Source organism: Branchiostoma floridae, unplaced genomic scaffold (genome assembly GCF_000003815.2).
Source record: "Branchiostoma floridae strain S238N-H82 unplaced genomic scaffold, Bfl_VNyyK Sc7u5tJ_408, whole genome shotgun sequence".
NCBI lineage: Eukaryota > Metazoa > Chordata > Leptocardii > Amphioxiformes > Branchiostomatidae > Branchiostoma > Branchiostoma floridae.
In genome coordinates this window covers 44404-66053 of record NW_023365837.1, presented here as the reverse complement: position 1 = coordinate 66053, position 21650 = coordinate 44404, and the positions used below count along the sequence as shown (strand labels likewise).

Here is a 21650-nt window from a genome sequence, read left to right as displayed (position 1 = left end):
AGTCCATTCGTAATGGGGTATTTTCTATATATGCATATAAAACCTTTACGCAACCGTATATCTATCCATGAATGAATTTAAACTGTCATTTGAATTATTTTGTTGGCTTAATAGTTTGCATAGACGACTATACTCAGAATAGATTTTCTTTTGTATTTAGGCACCCCTATTTACAAAGTCAACGTTACTATTTGGGGTCATACGTCAGAGGGTAAAGGCGACCACAAGTTTGCAGTTTTTGTTTCGCACATTTATGAAGTTTTCTCGATTTTTATTGCTTTTTAGCGGGTCAGGTAAATGAAAATTGGGTTTAAAATGAAGATAAAGGTACCGAGTATTCGTTTGTGCTGATAGGGAGATGCTGTAGATAGAAATTGGTCTCAAACGGGGGTTCAAACGCAAGTTGGAAACTTGACAATGGGGAGGGGTAAACAGCAGAATGGCCCAACCAAAGAGACCGCGGCACCTCCAAACGGCAGGGCGCAGACAGGGACGAAAGGGCGGCACCAGGACGGAGGGAAGCCGGAGCAACTCGGCCTCCAGACGTGGGGAGTTTTTGCGGCTGTAGTGGCGCTAACTCTCGGCACAAGATTCTACAAACTAGAGGAACCTGATCATATATGGTAGGGATGACACTAACTCAGTTGTTTATGTTCCTTAGTGTTTACCTTTATTTTCCCTATGTTTATTTGTGATTATCACTTGTTACTAGTAAACACCATGGGACAGCTACGTAGCGCAGTGGCAGTGTGTTTGACTCGGAACCGAGAGGTCGCGGGTTCGAATCTGGCTGCCGTGTTACTGATCTTGTGCCCTTGGGAAAGGCACTTTACACAGCTTTCCTCACTTAACTCAGGTGAAAATGAGTACCTAGCTTCGGCTAGGGCTGTCCCTCGGATAGGACGTTAAATGGAGGTCCTGTGTTTTGGGAGAGCCACACCCCATGCACGTTAAAGAACCCCCACACGTGCGATGGTGCGGTGTGTGTTGGTGCAAATCCTTCTGTCGGGAGTTGGTGATTCACTTCAAATCACCCAGATGGAGGCCTGGCAAACCTCTGTGTCGTATCAGCCACATGGTGATTTACATCATTCACCCGGACGGGAGACCTGGCGCATCCCCGTCTTGTAATTAGCCAGTGAAAGGGTATGTCACCCCGTAAGGGGCGGTATAACCCCGCCGTGTGTAAACATGTGCGAACATGTGCGATCACGTCGACCGATGATGATGATGATGATTAAACACCAGCATGCACTGCTAGTAACCCCTGTTGCTCAGCAGTAAGAAAAGAAAAAGGAGAACTCGAGCCACAGGAACACAAAACCATTGCCAGTACACGATATGTCCCAAATTCCCAATCACATTCTACTATTTCTAGTAACGTTAGTACTACTAGACTTCGTGTGATGTCAGTTGAAACTGTTTTGTATTGTTTCCAGTTGGGATGAAACCCATTTTGGAAAGATGGGCAGTTACTACATCAACAGGACATTCTTCTTTGATGTCCACCCTCCCTTGGGGAAGGTAGGTAACATTAGGAAACAAATAAACATGGTAGTTTATTTGGTACAAATTGCTTTAATATAGCATACCACTTGAATTATTCCACCTGCAATCTAAGTCATAAGTAAGTCAATGGCTACAGCGTATGTTCTTCTTATTTCTGACTCTTCTTAAAAATCCAGTCATTCTTGCATTCATCACAGAACTACATGTAGCCTATATATCAAGTAATAAGCCCTTTCACAGAGATCAGAATGCATGTGCGGTGACAGTAATTCTAGGTAATATGTCAAAGGTAAAGGCCTCAAAAAAGAAAACAGTTCTTGTCTTGAATATTGTTTCGATTTGCATAACCACTTCCAGATGGGTTTTGTTTTCTTTTTGTGGGCCTTACCCTTTGAAAGTTTGACATTTTACCTGGATTTCCTGTCGCCGCACATGCGTTCTGATCTCTGTGAAAGGGGTTATATATCGGCTATATGTGAAGTGTCAGCATACCCAATTGCAATAACAACAACAATAACAATGACTTTCTGATGGTTTATTTGCTCACTCTCTCAACAGATCTTTTTAGCCTGAGGGTCTAATATCTTTTCTAGAGGTCTTTTGTTTGCACATGAGTCTTACTGTCTATAAGTTACACAAAGTTTATGCTATTACTGCTATCTAAAAACACATGTTACAGAGTCAATACCAGTGATACACTTTTGTATTTCTCTTCTGGTTTTCATGTAGATGCTGATAGGACTGGCAGGACACCTGACTGGTTATGATGGTACTTTTCCCTTTGACAAACCTGGAGACAAGTATGGAGAAACCAAGTACATAGGCATGAGAAGTGTGAGTGTTTTTGTCAAAGTTTGTGTCTTATGTGGGAAATGGTTCATGTGAAATCAAAAGATTATTTGATTGTGTGTTGTTGTACTCACTAATATGTTGTATTTGAACCATGTAATGTGGCATTGTGTTAGGGAGTCAAATCCACTGATATGCCACTGATGTTACACCAATAGGAAAGGCACATGACACTTTATTTCCTCACTGCACCCAGGTGTAAAAATGAATACCCAACTTCTGTTGAACTTGGAGAGGTAAAAAGGTGGTGGAAGGAGAGGGATGCTTTTTGATACCAGGCTCTAGATATAGTGAATAACTACCCTCTTCCTCTACAGCCTCAAGAAGGCTTTAGGACTGACCTAATGCTTTTACTTTTTATCTTAAACCAGTGCAATGCTTTGTTTTGGGAGGTCATTGGTTCAAACACCATTTGGGTGATACCAAAACAAAGGCTTTGGAAATGGAACAAGCTGCTTATAGCTTTCAGTCAGTAATTGTGAGAAAGACTATGAGAGTTAAACACACACATCCCTACCAGTGGACTAGCCCCCTGCTGTAGTGCTTGCACACGCTGTGTGGCCCTAGGGCTAAAGAAATGGAGATAGGCACGCCATACACACAAAAAGGGGTGGTTTACTTTTTGTTTGAATAGGTTGTGTTTGGACTATATAGAATGAAGATCCCCTGTTGTCTGTATGTTTGTTTGTAGTTCTGTGTGTGCCTGGGCTCCACTGTGGTTCAACACTGTATCTACATGTAAGTCAACAACATAAAATGAAGAACCAGTGTTGTCTGTATGTTTGTTTGTAGTTCTGTGTGTGCCTGGGCTCCACCGTGGTTCCCCTGGCGTTCCTGACAGTGTGGGAGCTGACGTGGTCTGTACCTGCTGCCGCTCTCGCTGCTGCTCTGCTGCTTTTTGGTGAGAGAAAGAGCACCTACCATATATATGTTCTAGATACACAAGTTTACATAATCAATTATTCATATTTCTTGAATCAAGTACAACAGAATTCAAGAGACTCGATACTACAAACATATTTGTGTATATCTTTAGATGTCAGAACTTCCATAATGCAAAAAAAGGCAAATATATCAAGGATTGCACTGCTATTAGAAAAAATACTGTAACTAATGATTAGCCTACTCCATTGTAATACTACATTGTATATCAAAGAAATATGTTAGCCCTTATTGTTATGTTAATTAGGTTATTAAGCTTTCTTCTATACCTCTATTTTGTACTTTGTGTAATAGTTGTTGCCATACATTGTATCATGTACAATAAAGTTCTTCTTATATGCACCCCCGATTTGGGGCAAGTCTCAGACAAATTTGTGGGACTGAAATGGAAAATGGAAAAACTCAAAATATATATAGTATGCAGCCTTTCTGGGTCAATCTTGAACACGTTTTGTACCTGATAAATTTATGCCTTTCCCCTCAGGGAATTTTTGAATAAATCAGGGACAAAAAACAATGTACTATCTTAAAATTTGTAAAAGCGCTATATAACTTATAAGTGTTCCCCACTGGTATTGTCTCTACCAACTTGTATATTTGGCAACCGCAAGTTACAAAATTGCTCAGATTAGAAGAAATGTACAATGTAAATGAGAACAATGTATATAGTTTTGCATGATTCCCAGAACTGTAGCTCCACCTTGCTCTATTTCAGGTGCCTTTTCCATGTAATAACCACAAATGGGTAAAGACTTGCAGTCACCTATTCTACTTTGTTTTCATGTTAACTTTTATCGTAAAAGAGCCTACAATTGTTTCATGTCGAGTTCATAAGATATGCTAAAATTCACATTTATCTAACATGCAATTCTTGTGTTACCACAGACACAGGTTGCCTTACCCTATCCCAGTATATCCTCCTGGATCCCATCATGCTTTGCTTCATCATGGGAGCAGTCTTCTGTCAGTCAAAATTTGACTCTCTCAGAAACAGGTAATAATTTTAAGCATATTATCAATATCCTCAACAACTTTCTCCACATGTTATACCTTACAAAGTAAAATGTTTTATGTTATATGACATTGTAAAGATTATGAAAGTTTAATTATTGAAGTAATTTAAATGTAATATCCAACACAAAAGTTAGACTCACCCAAATTTTTGACTGAACAGTCTTTGTCAAGGAATGAACAATCCACTGCTGTTGTGGCGTCACATTCTTTGAGTTGGATTTCTCACTATGTGCTTAACCAGCTCAGATGAACTTGCATGCTTCCAGTAGAATTTCAGGTTTGTTTGTATTGGATACTGTTGGAGAAAAATACATACATGCTCTAACTACCTTCATTATATGTTCCATGCCCCGAATACAGACCATTTTCCACGTGTTGGTGGGTGTGGATGTGTGGTGCAGGCTGCTTCATCGCCCTGGCCTTCAGTGTGAAGTTTGTGGGATTGTTCATTATTCTGTGGGTGGGGCTGAAGACTGTCAGCGACCTGTGGGACCTGCTGGGGGATCTCACCTTACCACTGGTAGGTTTTTGTACCTCCCCTTGTGAAAATGGTACGTACAATGAACGTACTGCTAAATTGGTACTGCATTGACGCAGTATTTTTTGGCATTGAGGCCACCTCAGTATAGATCCCTTGAAATTTGAGCACCAAAGTTGCAAAATGATTTTGTGAACCGATAATCATCCAAAATTATTGTGAAATTACCATTGCAGTTGGTATTAATGCTAGACTACAGCAGCTTCAAAACATTGAGCATCGGGACAGCATTACCAGGGCTCGTAATTCATTTTGGGGATTAGGTGCAATGGTGCACCCAGCTTAAAAAATTGGGTGCACAAAAAATTTTGGGTGCACCACTTAAATTTAAGTAGAATGTCAGAAAGACTGATAATAAATCTTGGTTACAAATTACAAAATCTTTATTGACACAACAAAAGTGTAGCGACTTTTGTAAGGTTTACATAAGCCTATGAAAATATTTCGGTGCACCCTGTGCACCCACAGAAAATATTTGGGTGCACAGCTCCAATTGTGCACCTCATTCCCAAGGGTTCTCAGAAATGTAGATATTGTTTCCTTTTTGCGTGTTTGTCTTGGTGTGTGTTTTAAAGTTTGTTCCCGCTGGCTCGGGTCCATGTTTGTTCTCGGAATGAGTTGTAACCGGAGACGGGTAGACTAGAAATTAAAAGCTCTAATTTGTCTTAACCTGTGCTTCTGTTTTATGCCCAGATGGTCATTTTCAAACACTTCCTGGCTCGAGCCCTGTGCCTTATAGTCCTACCGGCAGCCATCTACATTACCTGCTTTGCTGTTCACTTCCACACTTTGTACAAAAGGTGAGTACTGCTACTATCAATATAATGAGGGGTGATTGATTACTTCAGTATTTCAGCAAGGAATGAGGTGGAAGACTCAAATTTTGGGAAATAGTTATGCCGTATTAAGTTATTTATCAATATCCACCAAATTTCAAATCATTGTGGTCGTTATGTTCCAATTGGCATCCTTTCAACAACTTGAAGGTAGTCCCAAAGGATTCAAGGCCGTCGGTGCAGTGGGATGTTGTCACGTTGTCTAGGATACAGTATTGGAAGACTTGTGGAGTCCAGCCCTCTCCTATCCACTACATGTACTCTTTACCCATACCAAAATATGTACCCATTTTTACACCTGGGTGGAGTGAGAAAAGTCATGTTAAGTGCCTTTCCCAATCATAGTATTATTGATATTGGTCAGTCCCAGGACCTCTGGGTTCCAGGCCAAACTGTTCATGCCATGAATACCAGTCCTGATGAAAGAAATGTTTAACAAATAAATGGCAACGTAATTTGTTACTTTGAAGTTGTGTATACTCAAAAACATTTAGAGGAGTAAAGAACATGGGCGCAAAATGTTAAATTCATGTGATGTTCTTGTTTTGATGACTGTTATTTCTTTCCAGTGGCTCTGGTGATGGTTTCATGAGCTCAGCCTTCCAGTCCACTCTTGAAGGGAACAAGCTGTACCAGGCAAACATGCCGGAAGGTGAGCTGGTTTTCTTAGCTTAGTCAAAATGTTTGTTTTCATCTTTGCTCCAAAGTTCATTTGTGTTGCTAGAACTCAGTCTTTGGCAGGAATAAAATAGATTCCACCACGGTGGTGGTATGGGTAGATGACTGACAGAACCTAAAGCTATCGGTATTCAAAATTGATAGATAACCCGTGGAGAAGAGGTGTGTAATGCTGTCCTAATGCTCAATGTTTTGATGCTGCTGTTACAGTAGTACGGCATTGGTGCTGACTGCAGTGGTAATTTCACAGTAAATTTGATCGTTTACCGCTCCCTTGACTGGTCTTGGGGGCGTTTTGCTGCTGAGCACACCTCCCTCCATCTCTCCCTGTCGTGCGCCAGCGGTTGGGTGCTGGCAAGGGGCAGGCTGGTCCATTCCTTAATGTTGTCACACATTTCTTCTAAAACTGTTATTTTGGATACCTTTAAATGTCGACATATTTTGCAACTTTTGGTGCTAAACTTCCCATGGATCTTGACTGAGGTGGCCACAATTCCTAAGAATACAGCATCAATACAGTACCGATCTAGCATAATATTACGTACCACTTTCATAAGCTAGGGTAATGAATGGAATAACGTTCCATGTGGTTACAGATATAGCGTACGGTTCCACCATCACACTGAAGAACTTCCGGCCTGCAGGAGGGCTGCTCCACTCCCACTGGCACCTGTACCCCGAGGGGCTGGGGGCACAGCAGCAGCAGGTACAGCTCTTCTTGTCTCTGTAGCTTTTGAAATTCTTGTTGTTGTTTTTTAGTTCGGAATTGTAATATTTTTGTTGACCATATTGTTTCCCTCAAACTTGTCTTAGTGGTTGTATCAATAGTGAATTAAAAGACAACATTTTCCAGAGTGCTGGAAAATTGTCGGGGTACCCCAAGGCTGAGTTCTTGGGCCACTCTTGTTTAGATTGTGCATTTAATGACTTGCCTGATTATGCATCACATAGATATGATGTGCTACAATACATGCAGATGACACTGCACTTCTCAACATCCAAGACAGCCAAGTATATGCCAACAATATGCTAGCCTTTGTAATACTGAAACATGATAGTTGGAAGAAATGAACTGACACTCAACTTGGGTCCGTTTCTAGTACAGTGACTGTTATTCAGTGATACATGTAACAGATCCTTAATTTGTATGCAGAAATTTTTAAAAAATTGAAAGTGTACTCAGAATCTAGTACTGTAACAATACATGAATCCAGGTTTCTAGTTTCTAGTACAAGGTTGTGAGAACTTTTAGTGAGAGTACATTTTGTGTCTTATTGTACTATTCACAATATTGAAATACATGTAGGTTCTGACAAAATCTTTTTCTTCAGATAACAGCATACACACACAAGGATGACAACAATCTTTGGATCATCAAGAGATATGACAGAAACCCAAGTAAGTGAAAGTTAGATTGCTCATTTAAATTTGCTTTTTGTCACATTGTTTTTTACTACAAATGGGAGTATGGGAAAGGCAACACAGCGTGCACAAGGATACTTGTATTGGGATATTTTATGGTTGTTACAAAACAATTGTTTTGGTGGATTTCCAGTCCAAGAAAATTTGATTAGAAAGATGTAGCTCTTTTTTATCAGTGGCATTGTGTAACAGTAATGGTCTAACAGTTGGGGTGTTTGGCCAAGAATTCAGAGGTCCTGGGTTGGAATCCTCTGGCATGTCACTGATGTTGTGCCCTTTTGACATGCACTCATCAAGACTTTCGTCACTCTACTCAGGTAAAAATGGGTAGCTGACTTCTTTAAGCAGATTAAAGAAGGAGAGGGATGGGCTCCACATCCCAATACCATGCCCTAGGCATGGTGGATAACAACCCACTGCCTCTACAGCCTTCCAAAAGGCTACGGGACTATGGGAACCCTTTTTGATACTTTTAATATTTTTTGTCTCGCCCACAGTTCCTGAAGACCCTTTACAGTTTGTGCAGAATGGTGACCTTGTTCGACTGGAGCATGTAGCGTGAGTCATCGTATCACACTTATTCACTTTCCCATCTACTAAGAATCCTATCTATAATGACTACCTGTCCACAAAGAACAGATGTTATCAGTCTCCCGAGTAGTCCTCTTGAGCAGTTTTTACTGTATTCTATTTGATAATGATCTTCACACCCAAGGTACATAATGCTAGTTCACCTTTATCATTGGGGTAAACATATATCTGTTGTTTTTAAAACCAGGGTATTTAGGGACTTCAAGTCAACTGCCGAGGGCTTGCCACGCATCATTTTAATACAGGACCATTCTTTCTTCCTTACCTACAGGACCCAGAGAAATCTCCACACACACCAAGAACCTGCCCCCATCACAAAGAGACATTTCCAAGTCACTGGGTATGGACAGGTGAGGTACCACACATGTATCTACTGGTGCTGCAACTCTGGTCTGGCAAACCTTTATGCCTTTAAGGTTTCCTTACTTGCTTCATTGGCATTTTGATTTTCCATATTGTTTTCTCATCAGTGAAGTAAGAATGAGAGCCCAAAATTCTGAGTAATTATGATGTTTTTGAGCCATACATGTGTGGATGGCGTCAAGTTTCCTGGATGAAAATGCAGCATTTTGATAATACCTCTACAATGAAACTGCATTTTTCATGTGCGTTGAAGCTACAAACATTTCCTGTTGCCAAGATAACTCTGTACCCACTTGATTGCCGATTCCTCAAAACCATAGCTCTTAAGCTTGGCTAAAACAAGGACATTTGGCTACAGATGCATCAAAACCTATAACACATTGCCAAACACAACGACATCATACAACAACATTGAGTTCAAATCTAGGATAAAAGAGCTTGCGAAAACACGAGACAAAAGACAACCCCTGAGCACATGGTGGTAATGATTTTTATATTTCAGTATATCTAAGTTATATATTTATGTTGTGTTAATAGTACACTTTTGATTGGATTGTGTTTCAATCAATTAAGTTAACTTCTTCTGCTATTCATTATTCGTTATGTATGATCACTTCTTTATTTTGACCTCTGACCTCTGCTTATTATTTTGCTTATTATTTTACGCTAATTATCCGCTTTTGATGTTAAGTCGTTTCTTTTCATTTCATGTATTTCATTTATTCTTATTATCATGACTCCAGGAAGAGTAGTGGCATGATTTTATGATGTACACTAATGGAGATTGAAATAAAACAAACAAACAAATACGCAAACATTGTTTTTGCCTAATTAAAGGAAGTTGTTTCCTAATTATGAACTATGGATAATTAGTATTCAGGATGTTTGAACGTACATTATGTACATATAGAATAAAGGCCGTCAGGTTTTTCTTCCTAGGCCAAAGCATGTATTGAGTAAGGCTATTGCAAAGTTAGTAACCTTTCAACGTGTCCTCAGAATGGGACAGGAGACATAAATGACATCTGGAAGGTGGAGGTGGTGGGAGGGGCGGAGAAGAGCAGGATCAAGACGGTCAGGTCCAAGGTCAGGTTCATCCACTACATGACAGGCTGTGCCCTCCACTCCCACTCCAAGACTCTCCCCAAATGGTGAGGTTATTACCACAACCATAGTTCCACTTCTTCCTTTATTCTAGGCCTGTATGTTCAACTATCTGTATCATAAGCATTTTTTTCTGATGCACTGTTCGTAAGAATTGTTTTCTAAATGTTTGCAAGCAATACTGCTGGTGGCAGATAACCTGTGTCACCCCCCGTCTCGTCTAAGTATTGCATGGACAGTGAGCTCTAATGTAGCTGCAGTAGACTGATTCATTCATAACAAGGCCAGGGCTCGAAATACCACCTGCATATGAAGGTTAGTGCAGGTAAAATTGGAGCTGTGCAGGTATTTCTGGTGTCTACCTGCAACTAACCTGCACTGGTCCATGTACTGGGTTTTATACATAAATATCATATAATGAAGGTGTATGTGGATTGCCATTAGTTGCATTGGCTGTTACCACTTATAAAGTATAAAGAAAAAATGGCAATGGTTCCTGAACAATTTTAGTATAATCCATACTTCCTACATTCAGAGTGGTGCACGTAAAGTTTGTCTGGTGCAGGTAATTTTCAATGTTACCTGCACCAGCGCAGGTATGCAGAAAAAAGTATTTCAAGCCCTGAAGGCGGACATTCAAAAACTTGGATAGGTCCAAAGTTAACTAGTTCAGTGTTTGTTACGTCAAGTTTAACCTTTCATAACAGACGTGTTGTTTGTTAACCCAGGGGCTGGGAACAGCTGGAGGTGACCTGTAACCCATTCACTAGGGACAAGAACAACCTGTGGAATGTAGAGGACCACATCAACAACCAGCGTGAGTGTTGTCTGGCTCAGCTTTGGTGTTTTGACCTTATCAATCCTACATTTGACCAATGATGACCAAAATTGCATTGTGCAGATGATACTGGGATATCATTAGGTTTGATGTGTTGTTAACTTTGAAGTTATTCACTAGACTTCCAGATTTGCTGTTGAATGTAAATTTGAAGGAAGGGATGAAGACATAATTTCATTTTAGTGATGCTTTTTTTGCAATATAATGTGTGAAATTCAACTGTTATGTAGATATGAAATACAACACAATGTATTCTGTATCACCCAATGTACCAGTCTGACTGGGGGTAGGATTTCCTGAATGCTGGAAGGTGATCCAAACTGTGGAAAGGCTGATTATGTCATACCCACCTAGAAAACACTCATTCAATCATTTCAGTGCAAAATGCACTAGAAGTCAAGAAACTTGTCCTTAAACGTAACATCTAACAACAGCAATTCCAGTGTCCAAATATGGTATTAAGTCTTTTAACAGCAGCACACCTGGCTAACGCAAAGTGCATATGAATCATTTGATGGAAGCTAGTGTGATAACAGTAGAAGCCCAATGTGATAACCCAAGTTATCACATGTAACCCAAGTTATCACATGTCTAGAACACCCTATTGAACATTATCAGGGCCCAGGTATGACAATTATTCAATTAAAATACTGTTGAAAAGCAGGTTTAAGTTTGGTCTTTTGTATTTCAAGAGAATCTGTCATGTTGAAAACCTACATATAAATGTACACATTAAAACTGTTGTCACAGTGTGTTAGAAATTCCCCTCTTTGTCCCCTCAGTACCCAACGGTACCTTTGCGGTGTACCAGCCATCTTTCCTGGGGAAACTGCTGGAGTCTCATGCAGTCATGGTGCAGGTTGGTATTGTCAGCTGCAGATAGAGAGGTTAACCCGGCATTCTGCATTCTGTTGAGCTATTCTATCACACCATCACATACGGTTACAACATTTAACTGTAACAGTTGTACAGTAGTAATGTGTTTAAGAACTATTACATTCAAGTCACAGTGGGTCAAGTTCGCTTTACACTCAAAGGCATGCTTGAGCATTTGCATGTATTTTATGAAAAAAAAATACTTTAATATGCAAAATGTGTGCAAATGTGTACGCATGAGATATGCACGAATCATTTATAATCATGCCAAAACATACAATCCTTATCCGATTATTAGGATACTCACAAATGAGTTACTATATGAAACTCAAGAATCTTATGTGATATGCAGTCTTTTTATACAAATCGGTTGACCGCTACATCCTTGGGAGAAGACATGTCACTGTACCTCCACCTATGGTGATAAGAAATTCAAGAATAAAACCCCATACTACTATATATTAAAAATCTTGAAAATTTTGCACTGGTTTTGTTTTCGCAGTTTTTGTAGTGATCTCATGCTACCACAAATATGTGTTGCCAATGTACAATTTATTACAGTGCTGTTAAAATGCAGAATTGTTTCAACCTTCAATTTAAAACACTGCAAAAGCCTTCTTGTCCCTCCTACCACAAAATGAACCCTCTGTGCATGTATAAGTTTGAAAAATACTGTAAATGCATTTAAGTTCGCGGGGATTTAATTTTGCGGTAGCGGGAAAAAGGACTTTTCGCTGTGGTTTTAATATATTTGACGAACTTGAAAACGAAATAGCTTACTACCAAAACTATGGCGAGGTTATAGTAGGAGGCGACTTAAATGCACGTGTGGGCGATCTGAAAGATTATATCGCAGACGATGGCCCTATTGACAGCCTCCCCGTAGACTACAACATCGACCATCCGCTCAATCGTAATAACATGGATTTACTAGGTAACCCCACCCCTTTCGGTAAAAACTTGATCGACCTGTGTATCAACAGCAAAGTAAGAATTCTAAATGGCAGGACCCCCGGCGATTCACTTGGAAAACCCACGTGCTACCAACCTAAAGGTTCTAGCGTAGTCGACTATGTCCTCGCAAGTGAAACAATCCTTCTCCGCAAAACTTCATTTTTCCATGTCCATCCGCTAACACCACTATCTGACCACTGTAAACTTTCTCTTATTCTACATTGTAATGCTAAGCAATCTTATGCACAGACTACTAACACTGACCTCCCCTTGCGTCCCTACTGTAAATTAGTATGGGACTCTGATTCCAAACATAAATTTAATGCCATAGTCAATAGCGCTGACTTTTCTTCAGCTATAGATAATTTCATCAGCAGGAGCTACGGGACAACCCCAAATTCTCTCGAGAGCGCACTATGTGATTTCGTATCGCCTCTACAAGAAGCGGGTAAAAAGTCTTTAACACTACGCTGTAAAAAGCCAGGTAGACGGAAATAAAACAAACGGAAAAGTAAAAAGAGATGGTTTACGGAGACCTGTTCTACTGCCAGACGTAACATATATGAACTGGCCAAACTGCTCTCTAAAAATCCCTGGGACCCCTATATTAGGGGCCAGTATTTCAAAAAGAAAAAGGAATATAGGAAATTAATCCGGAAAACCAAGAAAGATTACAGAAATGGTATCCTTCAACAACTTAATTCTCTATCTACCAAAGACCCCACAACGTTTTGGAACTTAGTCAAACAGTTTAAATCAAATGACTCCATCATTAAAGATGAAGAAACAATTGACAAACAAACACTTCACAACCACTTCCAAAACTTATACGGAAGCGACACGATGTCCCAAATTCCTAAAAGCGACAATCATTTCCATGCCCAGATTAAAACCAAATTGGCAGAACTCGAGAACAACTCCGTTAGTCAGAACAGTTTAGATGCTGAAATTCAACAAAACGAAATCAGACAAGCAATTCCCCAAGTAAAGAACAACAAAGCTTCTGGAAACGATTTGATACTTAATGAAATGTTCAAATGTGCAGCCCATATACTTACAAGACCGCTAACTAAGCTCTTTAACCTTTTTTTGTCTTCTGGCCACTTTCCTAAACAATGGGGTGAAAGTCACATTGTTCCAATACACAAAAGTGGCCCCAAAGATGATCCCAATAATTATAGGGGGATCTCTGTCATTAGCTGCCTCGCTAAGCTGTTCACGACTGTAATTAACAAACGTCTTACTAACTATCTAGATGAAAATTATCTCATTTCCGCCAACCAAGCCGGCTTCAGAAGCAACTTTGGAACTAATGATAACCTCTTTGTCATCGACACATTAATATCTAAATACAATAACACTAACAAACGCCTGTATGCATGCTTCGTAGATTTTAAAAAAGCATTTGACAGTGTTTGGCGGGAAGGTCTTCGTTATAAATTACTGAACTCAGGAATAGGCGGAAAATTGTACAGTGTAATAAAATCCATGTATAGCAACCCACAAACATGTGTTAAAACGCCAGCTGGTCTGACACCCCTATTCACAACAGACAGAGGCGTAAGGCAGGGGTGTAACCTCAGCCCTGCCCTTTTCAACTTATTCATAAATGACCTGGTAAAAGATTTAGACAGCCCTGACTGTGCCCCACCCTCCCTGCATAATCTACTTGTATCCTCCCTGCTATATGCTGACGACGTAGTGTTGTTTTCAGAATCTGAAACAGGTTTACAATGCGCTCTGGATAAACTACATGCATTTTGCGAGAAATGGAAACTTCAGGTGAACCTAAAGAAAACCAAAGTTATGATTTTCAACTCGGACGAATCTTCAAAAACATGAATTTTACTTTCGGTACAGAAACTATAGATATTGCAACCTCCTATTCTTACTTAGGCCTGACGTTATCCCCCTCAGGTACCTATTCTCTAGCAAAGAAACAACTATCCTTGAAAGCACGCAAAGCCATTTTCAGTCTCAAATCCCTGATGCATTCATCTCTGTCTCCAAAGGCTCTGCTCAAACTATTTAGTACATGTATCAAACCTATTATATTATATGGTTGTGAGATTTGGGGTAAAGCTTATTCAGATGACAGTTGCCCAGCAGAAATTACACAGAACCGTTTTTGTAAAAATGTTCTCGGTGTACATAGAAATTCAAGTAACATAGCTAGTAGAGCAGAGCTTGGAATGTACCCAATAGACATAGATATATCCATACGTACAGTTAAGTATTGGCTGCGCCTCAAACAGTTGGACTTCTCAACACATCCCTTACAAGTAGACGCTTTACTCTGTCAGCAATCTATACCGAATAACAGCCGTAAGAAATACTGGTTACAACACGTAAAGGAAATTCTAGACAATACTGGTTACTCTTACCTATGGAACTCTATGAATTCACAGCTAGACAATAAGCATACATGTACATCGTTAAGAAAAAGGTTAGAAGATATATATATCCAGACATTTTCTCATAGACTGTCCACAGATAACGGTAAGTTAAGATTTTTCAAGAAACTAAAGAAGGGATACTCAATGGAAACTTATTTAACGTTACTAGATCAATTCGAGGTCAGATCGGCAATGTGCAAACTTAGAATTAGCGCCCACCCCCTTGAAATTGAGAGAGGGCGGTACAAAAAGCTACCTGTGGGCGAAAGAACCTGTAACCATTGTATGGCAAAACCGGTGGAAGACGAAATACATTTTATTTCTAACTGCCTCTCTAACGATCAGGAAAGAAATGAGTTATTTGAAGAGGCATGCAAATTCCACAAAAATTTCCAAACGCTTACCGACGAAAACAAAACTATAACGCTGTTAACGTCACATAACCCACTCATTATAGAAAAAGTGGGACACTTCGTCTTCCACTGCTTCCAGAAAAGAAGTCAAACCCTAAATACGTAGATTGTAGCTCTCAGCAGTCCATATCATTGATAGAATAGTAACTCGTTTACACTTGTCACCATTGTTATCTATACCAAAGTATTTCATTTTATACATGTTTATCATATTTTCTGTATGTTTCATGTTGCAATTAGCCCTCGGGCAAGAACTTGCAAATAAACTTCTTTAATTTTGCGTTAGCACCATACACTGTAGTATCTTAATGCCTGGAAAAATGTTCCCGGTGGTTTTAAATTCACGAAGAAATGGCCAACGCGAAAACCATGAACATAAATCCACCGCAAACATTTCTGCTTTTACAGTACTGTAGTACAGGCCAATCACCATGAGGTGCCACCAGAAATGAATACAGAATGTGTTTAAAATTTGTACATTTTCTCTCATGTAGGGAAATAGCGGCCTGAAGGCAAAAGAAGGGGAGGTTACATCCCAACCATGGCAGTGGCCACTCAACTATAGGGTAAGATGGGACCAGCCTAGCTACCTGGTGCCTATTCTCTAACCAGTCTTCTATTAGGCCATATTTACTTGATTATTATTATCAAACACACTCAACATACAAACTAACTGACCAGAAAAATACCTGTGAAATAGTAGCCTAATCCATCGACACCGTGACCTGGACTGTCATGTCTGCTTAATAGGTGTTACCACCTCTGATCTGTAACTGTCAGTAACTATGGATACACACCAACATCACAAATAAACACAATGAAAACAAAGACTCTGTACACAGAGTCAAGAAGGGAAAGAAATGAAGACCTTTTTATTACAGCTCAACATGTTACACATGGAAATAAAGTAACTAAGTCTTAGATAAATCATTGTGAATTTTTTTTTCAAAACGTCCAAGGCTTCTAATCATGTTGCTTTCCCTGATAGATGAACAGAATTCACTTAAAGATTGTAAACTATGAGCAATCATGACTGAACTAATGGGAACATGTTGTTCTTGTTTTACAGGGACAGAGATTTTCAGGGGTTAATGCAACAGACTACAAAATCTACCTATTAGGGAATCCTGTGAGTCATATTACTGGCTATATCAATATTACCTCAAAGGGCTTATGGCTCTGCAATACAACATTTTCAGATTATACTTTGTAAAATCATTGCAAAATCTGATATATTATATTATGATTGCAGCTTTTAATAAACTTTGCTTTTCTGCTTCACAAAAGAGCATTTTTTGAGAGCCAAGATACCAGGTTTCAAAGTGACGGTACAGACCAAGATTAACTTGATTATCTTGCAGCAGGTCAAGAACTAGATGTATGATTTATATTAGAGATATTTTAGATTTAATATTCAATAAGATCAGAATGATCTTTCAGTTTTGTGTCATTTTTGTAGATTTAATGAGGCAATGTTTTGTACATCAGGTTATCTGGTGGGGTAACCTAGCCTTGCTGGCAGGAACTATGCTGGTGTTCCTAGTGGAGGCTATCAGGACACAGAGAGGGTTTGTGGACCCTCCTCACCTGGCAGGTAAGATTACTAGTCTGTGTAACACAAACTCTGCTGTCAAGGGCTGCACCAGGCCCTTCCACGCAGAGTTTGTCTTTCTCCTGCCATAATTGCTTGGAAACAATCAAGAAAGTAGCAAAAACAATCATTTGACAAAAATTTTGTCGAGCCTCGTTTTCAGTTCATTCTCTGAGAGATGACTCCAGGATTTCCACAAATTCCTGTGCAACATGACAGATTGAAGCTTGTCCACCTGAAGCCCTCATTTACTGTGGAAACCAGCTAGTTAGGCTTAGAAGTATGTCCTTCCCGCATAAGATGATGTGTAGGGTGGCGCTGCCCATTTCTATTACTGTAGCCCTGGGCCCCACAACTTTTGTGTAATCACTACTGTAACAGCAGGGGGCTAGTCCACTGATAGTGTTGTGTGTTTAATTGTCATACTCTTTCCCAAGCGCTGCTAATCAGAGAAAATAGCATGTACCATCTTTAAAGTCTATGTGTGAGTTCGGCTGGGATCGAACTCACGACCTACCAAATGCAAGGCGAACAGTCTACCCATTTGGCCATCGCAACGGTGTTCAAGTTAGGCTTAGCTAGTCATTCATACTGTAAATGCAGAAAATTTTGCGGTGGATAAATGTTCGTGGTTTTCGCAGCAGCCACTTCACCGCGAATTTAAAACCACCGCGAACATTTTCCATAACAGTAAGAGACTACAGTGCATGGTGCTACTGCGAAATTAAAACCACCGCAAAAAGTCCATTTTCCCGCTACCGCGAAATTAAATCTCCGCTTAAAGGCATTTACAGTATTGATCAAGTTTGTGTGGCCTTATTCCAGAGAGAAAGTTGGTTACACTGTCAGCAGCAAGGTGGATGGCTACAGGCTGGGCCCTGCACTACCTGCCGTTCTACTTCATGGGGAGGGTGTTGTACTTCCACCACTACTTCCCAGCCATGCTGTTCCAGTCTATGCTCTCAGGTACAAACTTCTAAAAACTGCTTTAAAGGACACCTTAACTCCAGAAGTGGGTGTTGTTTTCCAAAAGATTACGTATCAACAAATAAATATTAATCAGCTTTTTTTTAAATTCCACTTGAATGTGTATGATGTTGTTGAACATCAAATCTTGTGAACAACATACAATTATATGACGTATGTTTTGTAAATTTAAACAATATGACTCTACTCCGTGAATATTTTAGACATAATTGCATTGCAATAAGGAGACCAAGAAGGCCAATAGTTGTTGAGATATCAAAGAAAATGTATCAAGATCAGTTTGTTTTATTATGTGCAACTGAAATTATCGTCTATGGAATAATATAACACCCCCTTCTCGTTCATTTAATACAAACAAATTTAGCAATACAATTTTTAGAAAAAATATTCAGCTCTTATCGTTCTTCAAAACCTGCAGGAATCATCTAGAGTAACACTATTTTAGGTTGAACATTTCTCTCTACATTCAATATCATTTCCCTTCAAGTACCTACAGTTCAACATGCATGCAGTTTTAGCTAACATCACTAGGGGGTGTTTTACTGAAATGTACATTGGTGCCATGTTACATATTTTACATTTTGAATGTTTTTACTGTTGCAGCTATCATGTATGACTACTTTCTGCAAGTTGTGAAACATAAAGTACAACCTGGTGTCTACAGAAGAATACATCAGTGGGGAACAGCTTTTATTTCTATCATTTTATTGCACAGGTAAGAAGTCCTTGCAAAATTGCAATAGTACAACGTAGTTCTGTCCACAAAGTAGTTTGTCACAGTGCTTGACAGCTTTTCACTCAGTGATTCGTCTGTGCATGTCAGGTCAGTTTTGAGTTGGGTTACGATATTTGTTTTGTGCTTAATACACAGGGCTCAAAATACCACCTGCATATGCAGGTTAGTATAGGTAAAATTGGAGCTGTGCAGGTATTTCTGGTGTCTACCTACACCTAACCTGCACTGGTCCATGTACTGGGTTTTATACATAAATGTCCTATAATGTAGGTGTATATGGATTGTTATTAGATTCTAATAACAAAGTATAAAAGAAAAAGATAGCAATGGTTCCTGAACAATATTAGTATGATCCATACTTCCTAAATTCAGAGTCGTGCAGGTAACATTTGTCTGGTTCAGGTAATTTTTAATGTTACCTGCACCAGTGCAGGCATGCTGAAAAAAGTATTTCGAGCCCTGATATAGTGAGTAACTGCACTACCAACTTTTGTGCGTTGGCTGCAGTATGATAACCTCTGTTGGGGGTCATACGGAATGGGCTGTTCAAAGGGAATGCACAGGCAAGCTTTAGCTCATTATCAAATATTTTGTAGATTGTGCCCTTAACTTGTAAACTGCTTGCATACCTTGCTATAAGCATCCTCACTTAGGGTCCTTAAACCATGTAAATGTTCATAGCTGAAGGATGTCCTTCTACCTTCAAATGATGTGAACATCACCTGGAAATTAATTCCCCTTAGATCTAAATGTATTTACAGTTATCACTTTTTATTTTTGCAGTTTCTACTTGTTCCACCCCTTGTCATACGGCATGTTTGGTCCCCTGGCAGACAACCAGACCAGCCCAATGTATGGGCTAAAGTGGATGGAATCATGGGAAATATGACAATGGAATAATGGGAGAGGTGACAAGGGAATTATGGGAAATATGACAATGGAATCATGGAAAAGATGACAATCATCATCATCATCATCATCGTCCCTGGCGGGCGGGGTGAGGCGTTGCACAACGTCTCTCCACAGCACGCGGTCTTTCATGGCTGCTCCCAAGTCCTAAAAGATGACAAAGGAATCATGGGAAAGATGACAATGGAATCATGGGAAAGGTGGCAAAGGAATCATGGGAAAGGTGGCAAAGGAATCATGGGAAAGGTGGCAAAGGAATCATGGGAAAGATGACAATTCTCCACTTACACACTTCCCATAATTAAGTGCGAGAGGGTTCCGGATATGGATGTTACTTGGATGCTACCACAGTTGCTCAGGGTGCGAAACCAGGGTGGAACCAGCTAAAACCTTCAGTACGAGGGCGGAAAAGCATATAAACTAATAAGTTGTCTGGCGAATATAGTACAGTTATCATTTGGGCCGAGAATCTTACAAGTTTTGTGGTCAGAAGTAACTACCTAACACGTGCACCACTGTGGCTGTTAGTTGGTTTCTTCCGATGACCTCAAGGGCCACACCTTGGCGTTTCGTCTGCAGCCTTTGTTTTTTTCCTGTCGGAAAGTGATTAAACCATTGTCCTGTGATCGGTTCCACACCAAACTATCATCTCCTTGATGTTTTCTGTGTTCGGAATTGGTTAGAACCAATTTTCTGTGCCCTTGGAGTCAGTTCCGGAGTTCGGAGCAGCCATATCCGGAACCCTCTCGCACTTAATTATGGGAAGTGTGTAAGTGGAGAATGAAATCATGGGAAAGATGGCAATGGGATCATGGGAAATATGACAAAGGAATCATGGGAAAGATGACAATGAAATCATGGGAAATATGAAAATAGATTTGTTTGCACCTTTTTGATCAGTGATGTTTATGCCAGAAGCCAGAAATTGAACTGTCAAGAAATAATTCTATTGATGAGGATTAATGATCGTATAGCCTTATCTTTGTGGCATGAAAAGTGTTGCAATACAAATGGTTCCACCGGAATATGTAGAATATAAGATTATATGTGATGACTTAATGTCATACTGTGATGACAATCATGTTATTGACCAGGTGATAACTAACAGGTTATCACATGGGCTTCTACCGACACCTAGAAAAAAGTATTTCTTCCAATGTGCAATGTTTTGTCCAAATCTCGAAGGTCAGTTTGCTGTACTAATATAATCTGGCCTGGACCTGATCCTCTAAACCTGGATCAGATCTAGATCTGAATATTCTGTACTAGGGGTGGGTACCCGTACAGAAATTTCAGATCCAGGTACGGTCCAGGTACAGAGGATCAGGGTCTGGACCTGAACCTGATTGTTTGCAACTGGGCGATACCAAAAGCAATTGTCCATTTTGCTACAAAGGATTCTATTTGGTGGAGTATCCGACACCCACTGGCATTCTATAATCCTATCTTCATGTAAACAATACTAACTGTCTCTGTTTTAGACCAAGTTTGACTGTAAAAACTTGGTAAAAATGACCATCAACTCTCTTCGCTCTTGTTTTTCATATAGATGTTTAAGTCCCAAAACACGTGCTGCTGGTATTATCTGTTCATTTTTTCATTGTTCCAAAATCCGGTCCACTGATTTTTTTCAGGCCTGTTTTTTTCTGGACCGGTCCAACAAGAAAAAACGGTTTTGTACTGGTAGGCTGCAGCTGTACTGGCACACACTTCTATTCTGTACTGGAGGAATACTTTCCACTCTTTGCAGACCGGTTTCTCTGCCCTTCTACATTGTAACTGTCGTGTAAACAGATCTTCAGGAGGAAGGCCAACTGTTACAAATTAAGCTGTTCTATAGTGCATAATGTTCTCCTCTACATGTAAGATATAGTTTTGAAAGTAGAGGTGAGAAATGTATCAGTGAAGTTTTACCTTAAAGTTTATTTATTTAGTCTTTATGCTGAAAGCTGCCATATTGCAATAAAAAAAGATCGTAGTCTTTAACGTTATAGATTTTTGAAGTAAAGATCTCTATTTTCTATGTATTCATTAAATGCATCTAGTTCTAGTTCTAGTTGATAGATCAGCCATGTAAAAAGCTAATAGTATTTTTATTTTTCAT

At 39.7% G+C, this 21650-nt stretch overlaps 1 protein-coding gene across 1 annotated transcript; it reads left to right on the top strand.

The window, feature by feature from the left end:
* Nucleotides 1-192: 192 nt before the first annotated feature.
* LOC118408786 (protein O-mannosyl-transferase 2-like) lies at nt 193-21537 on the top strand. Its single transcript, XM_035809647.1, has 21 exons — nt 193-623; nt 1440-1524; nt 2239-2343; nt 3151-3259; nt 4186-4294; nt 4675-4834; nt 5546-5652; nt 6258-6340; nt 6963-7072; nt 7698-7764; nt 8286-8346; nt 8651-8729; nt 9742-9893; nt 10575-10663; nt 11467-11543; nt 15818-15889; nt 16393-16452; nt 16812-16917; nt 17740-17880; nt 18505-18616; nt 19421-21537. The coding sequence occupies exons 1-21, from the start codon at nt 418-420 to the stop codon at nt 19524-19526; spliced, it is 2196 nt and encodes a 731-aa protein (XP_035665540.1). The 5' UTR covers nt 193-417; the 3' UTR covers nt 19527-21537.
* Nucleotides 21538-21650: the final 113 nt, after the last annotated feature.

Coding starts and splice junctions, on each gene's coding strand:
- LOC118408786 (XM_035809647.1), top strand. CDS start 418: ATGGGGAGGGGTAAACAGCAGAATGGCCCAACCAAAGAGACCGCGGCA. Junction 5,653..6,257: donor TTCCACACTTTGTACAAAAG/GTGAGTACTGCT, acceptor ATTTCTTTCCAG/TGGCTCTGGTGATGGTTTCA. Junction 18,617..19,420: donor TCTATCATTTTATTGCACAG/GTAAGAAGTCCT, acceptor TTATTTTTGCAG/TTTCTACTTGTTCCACCCCT.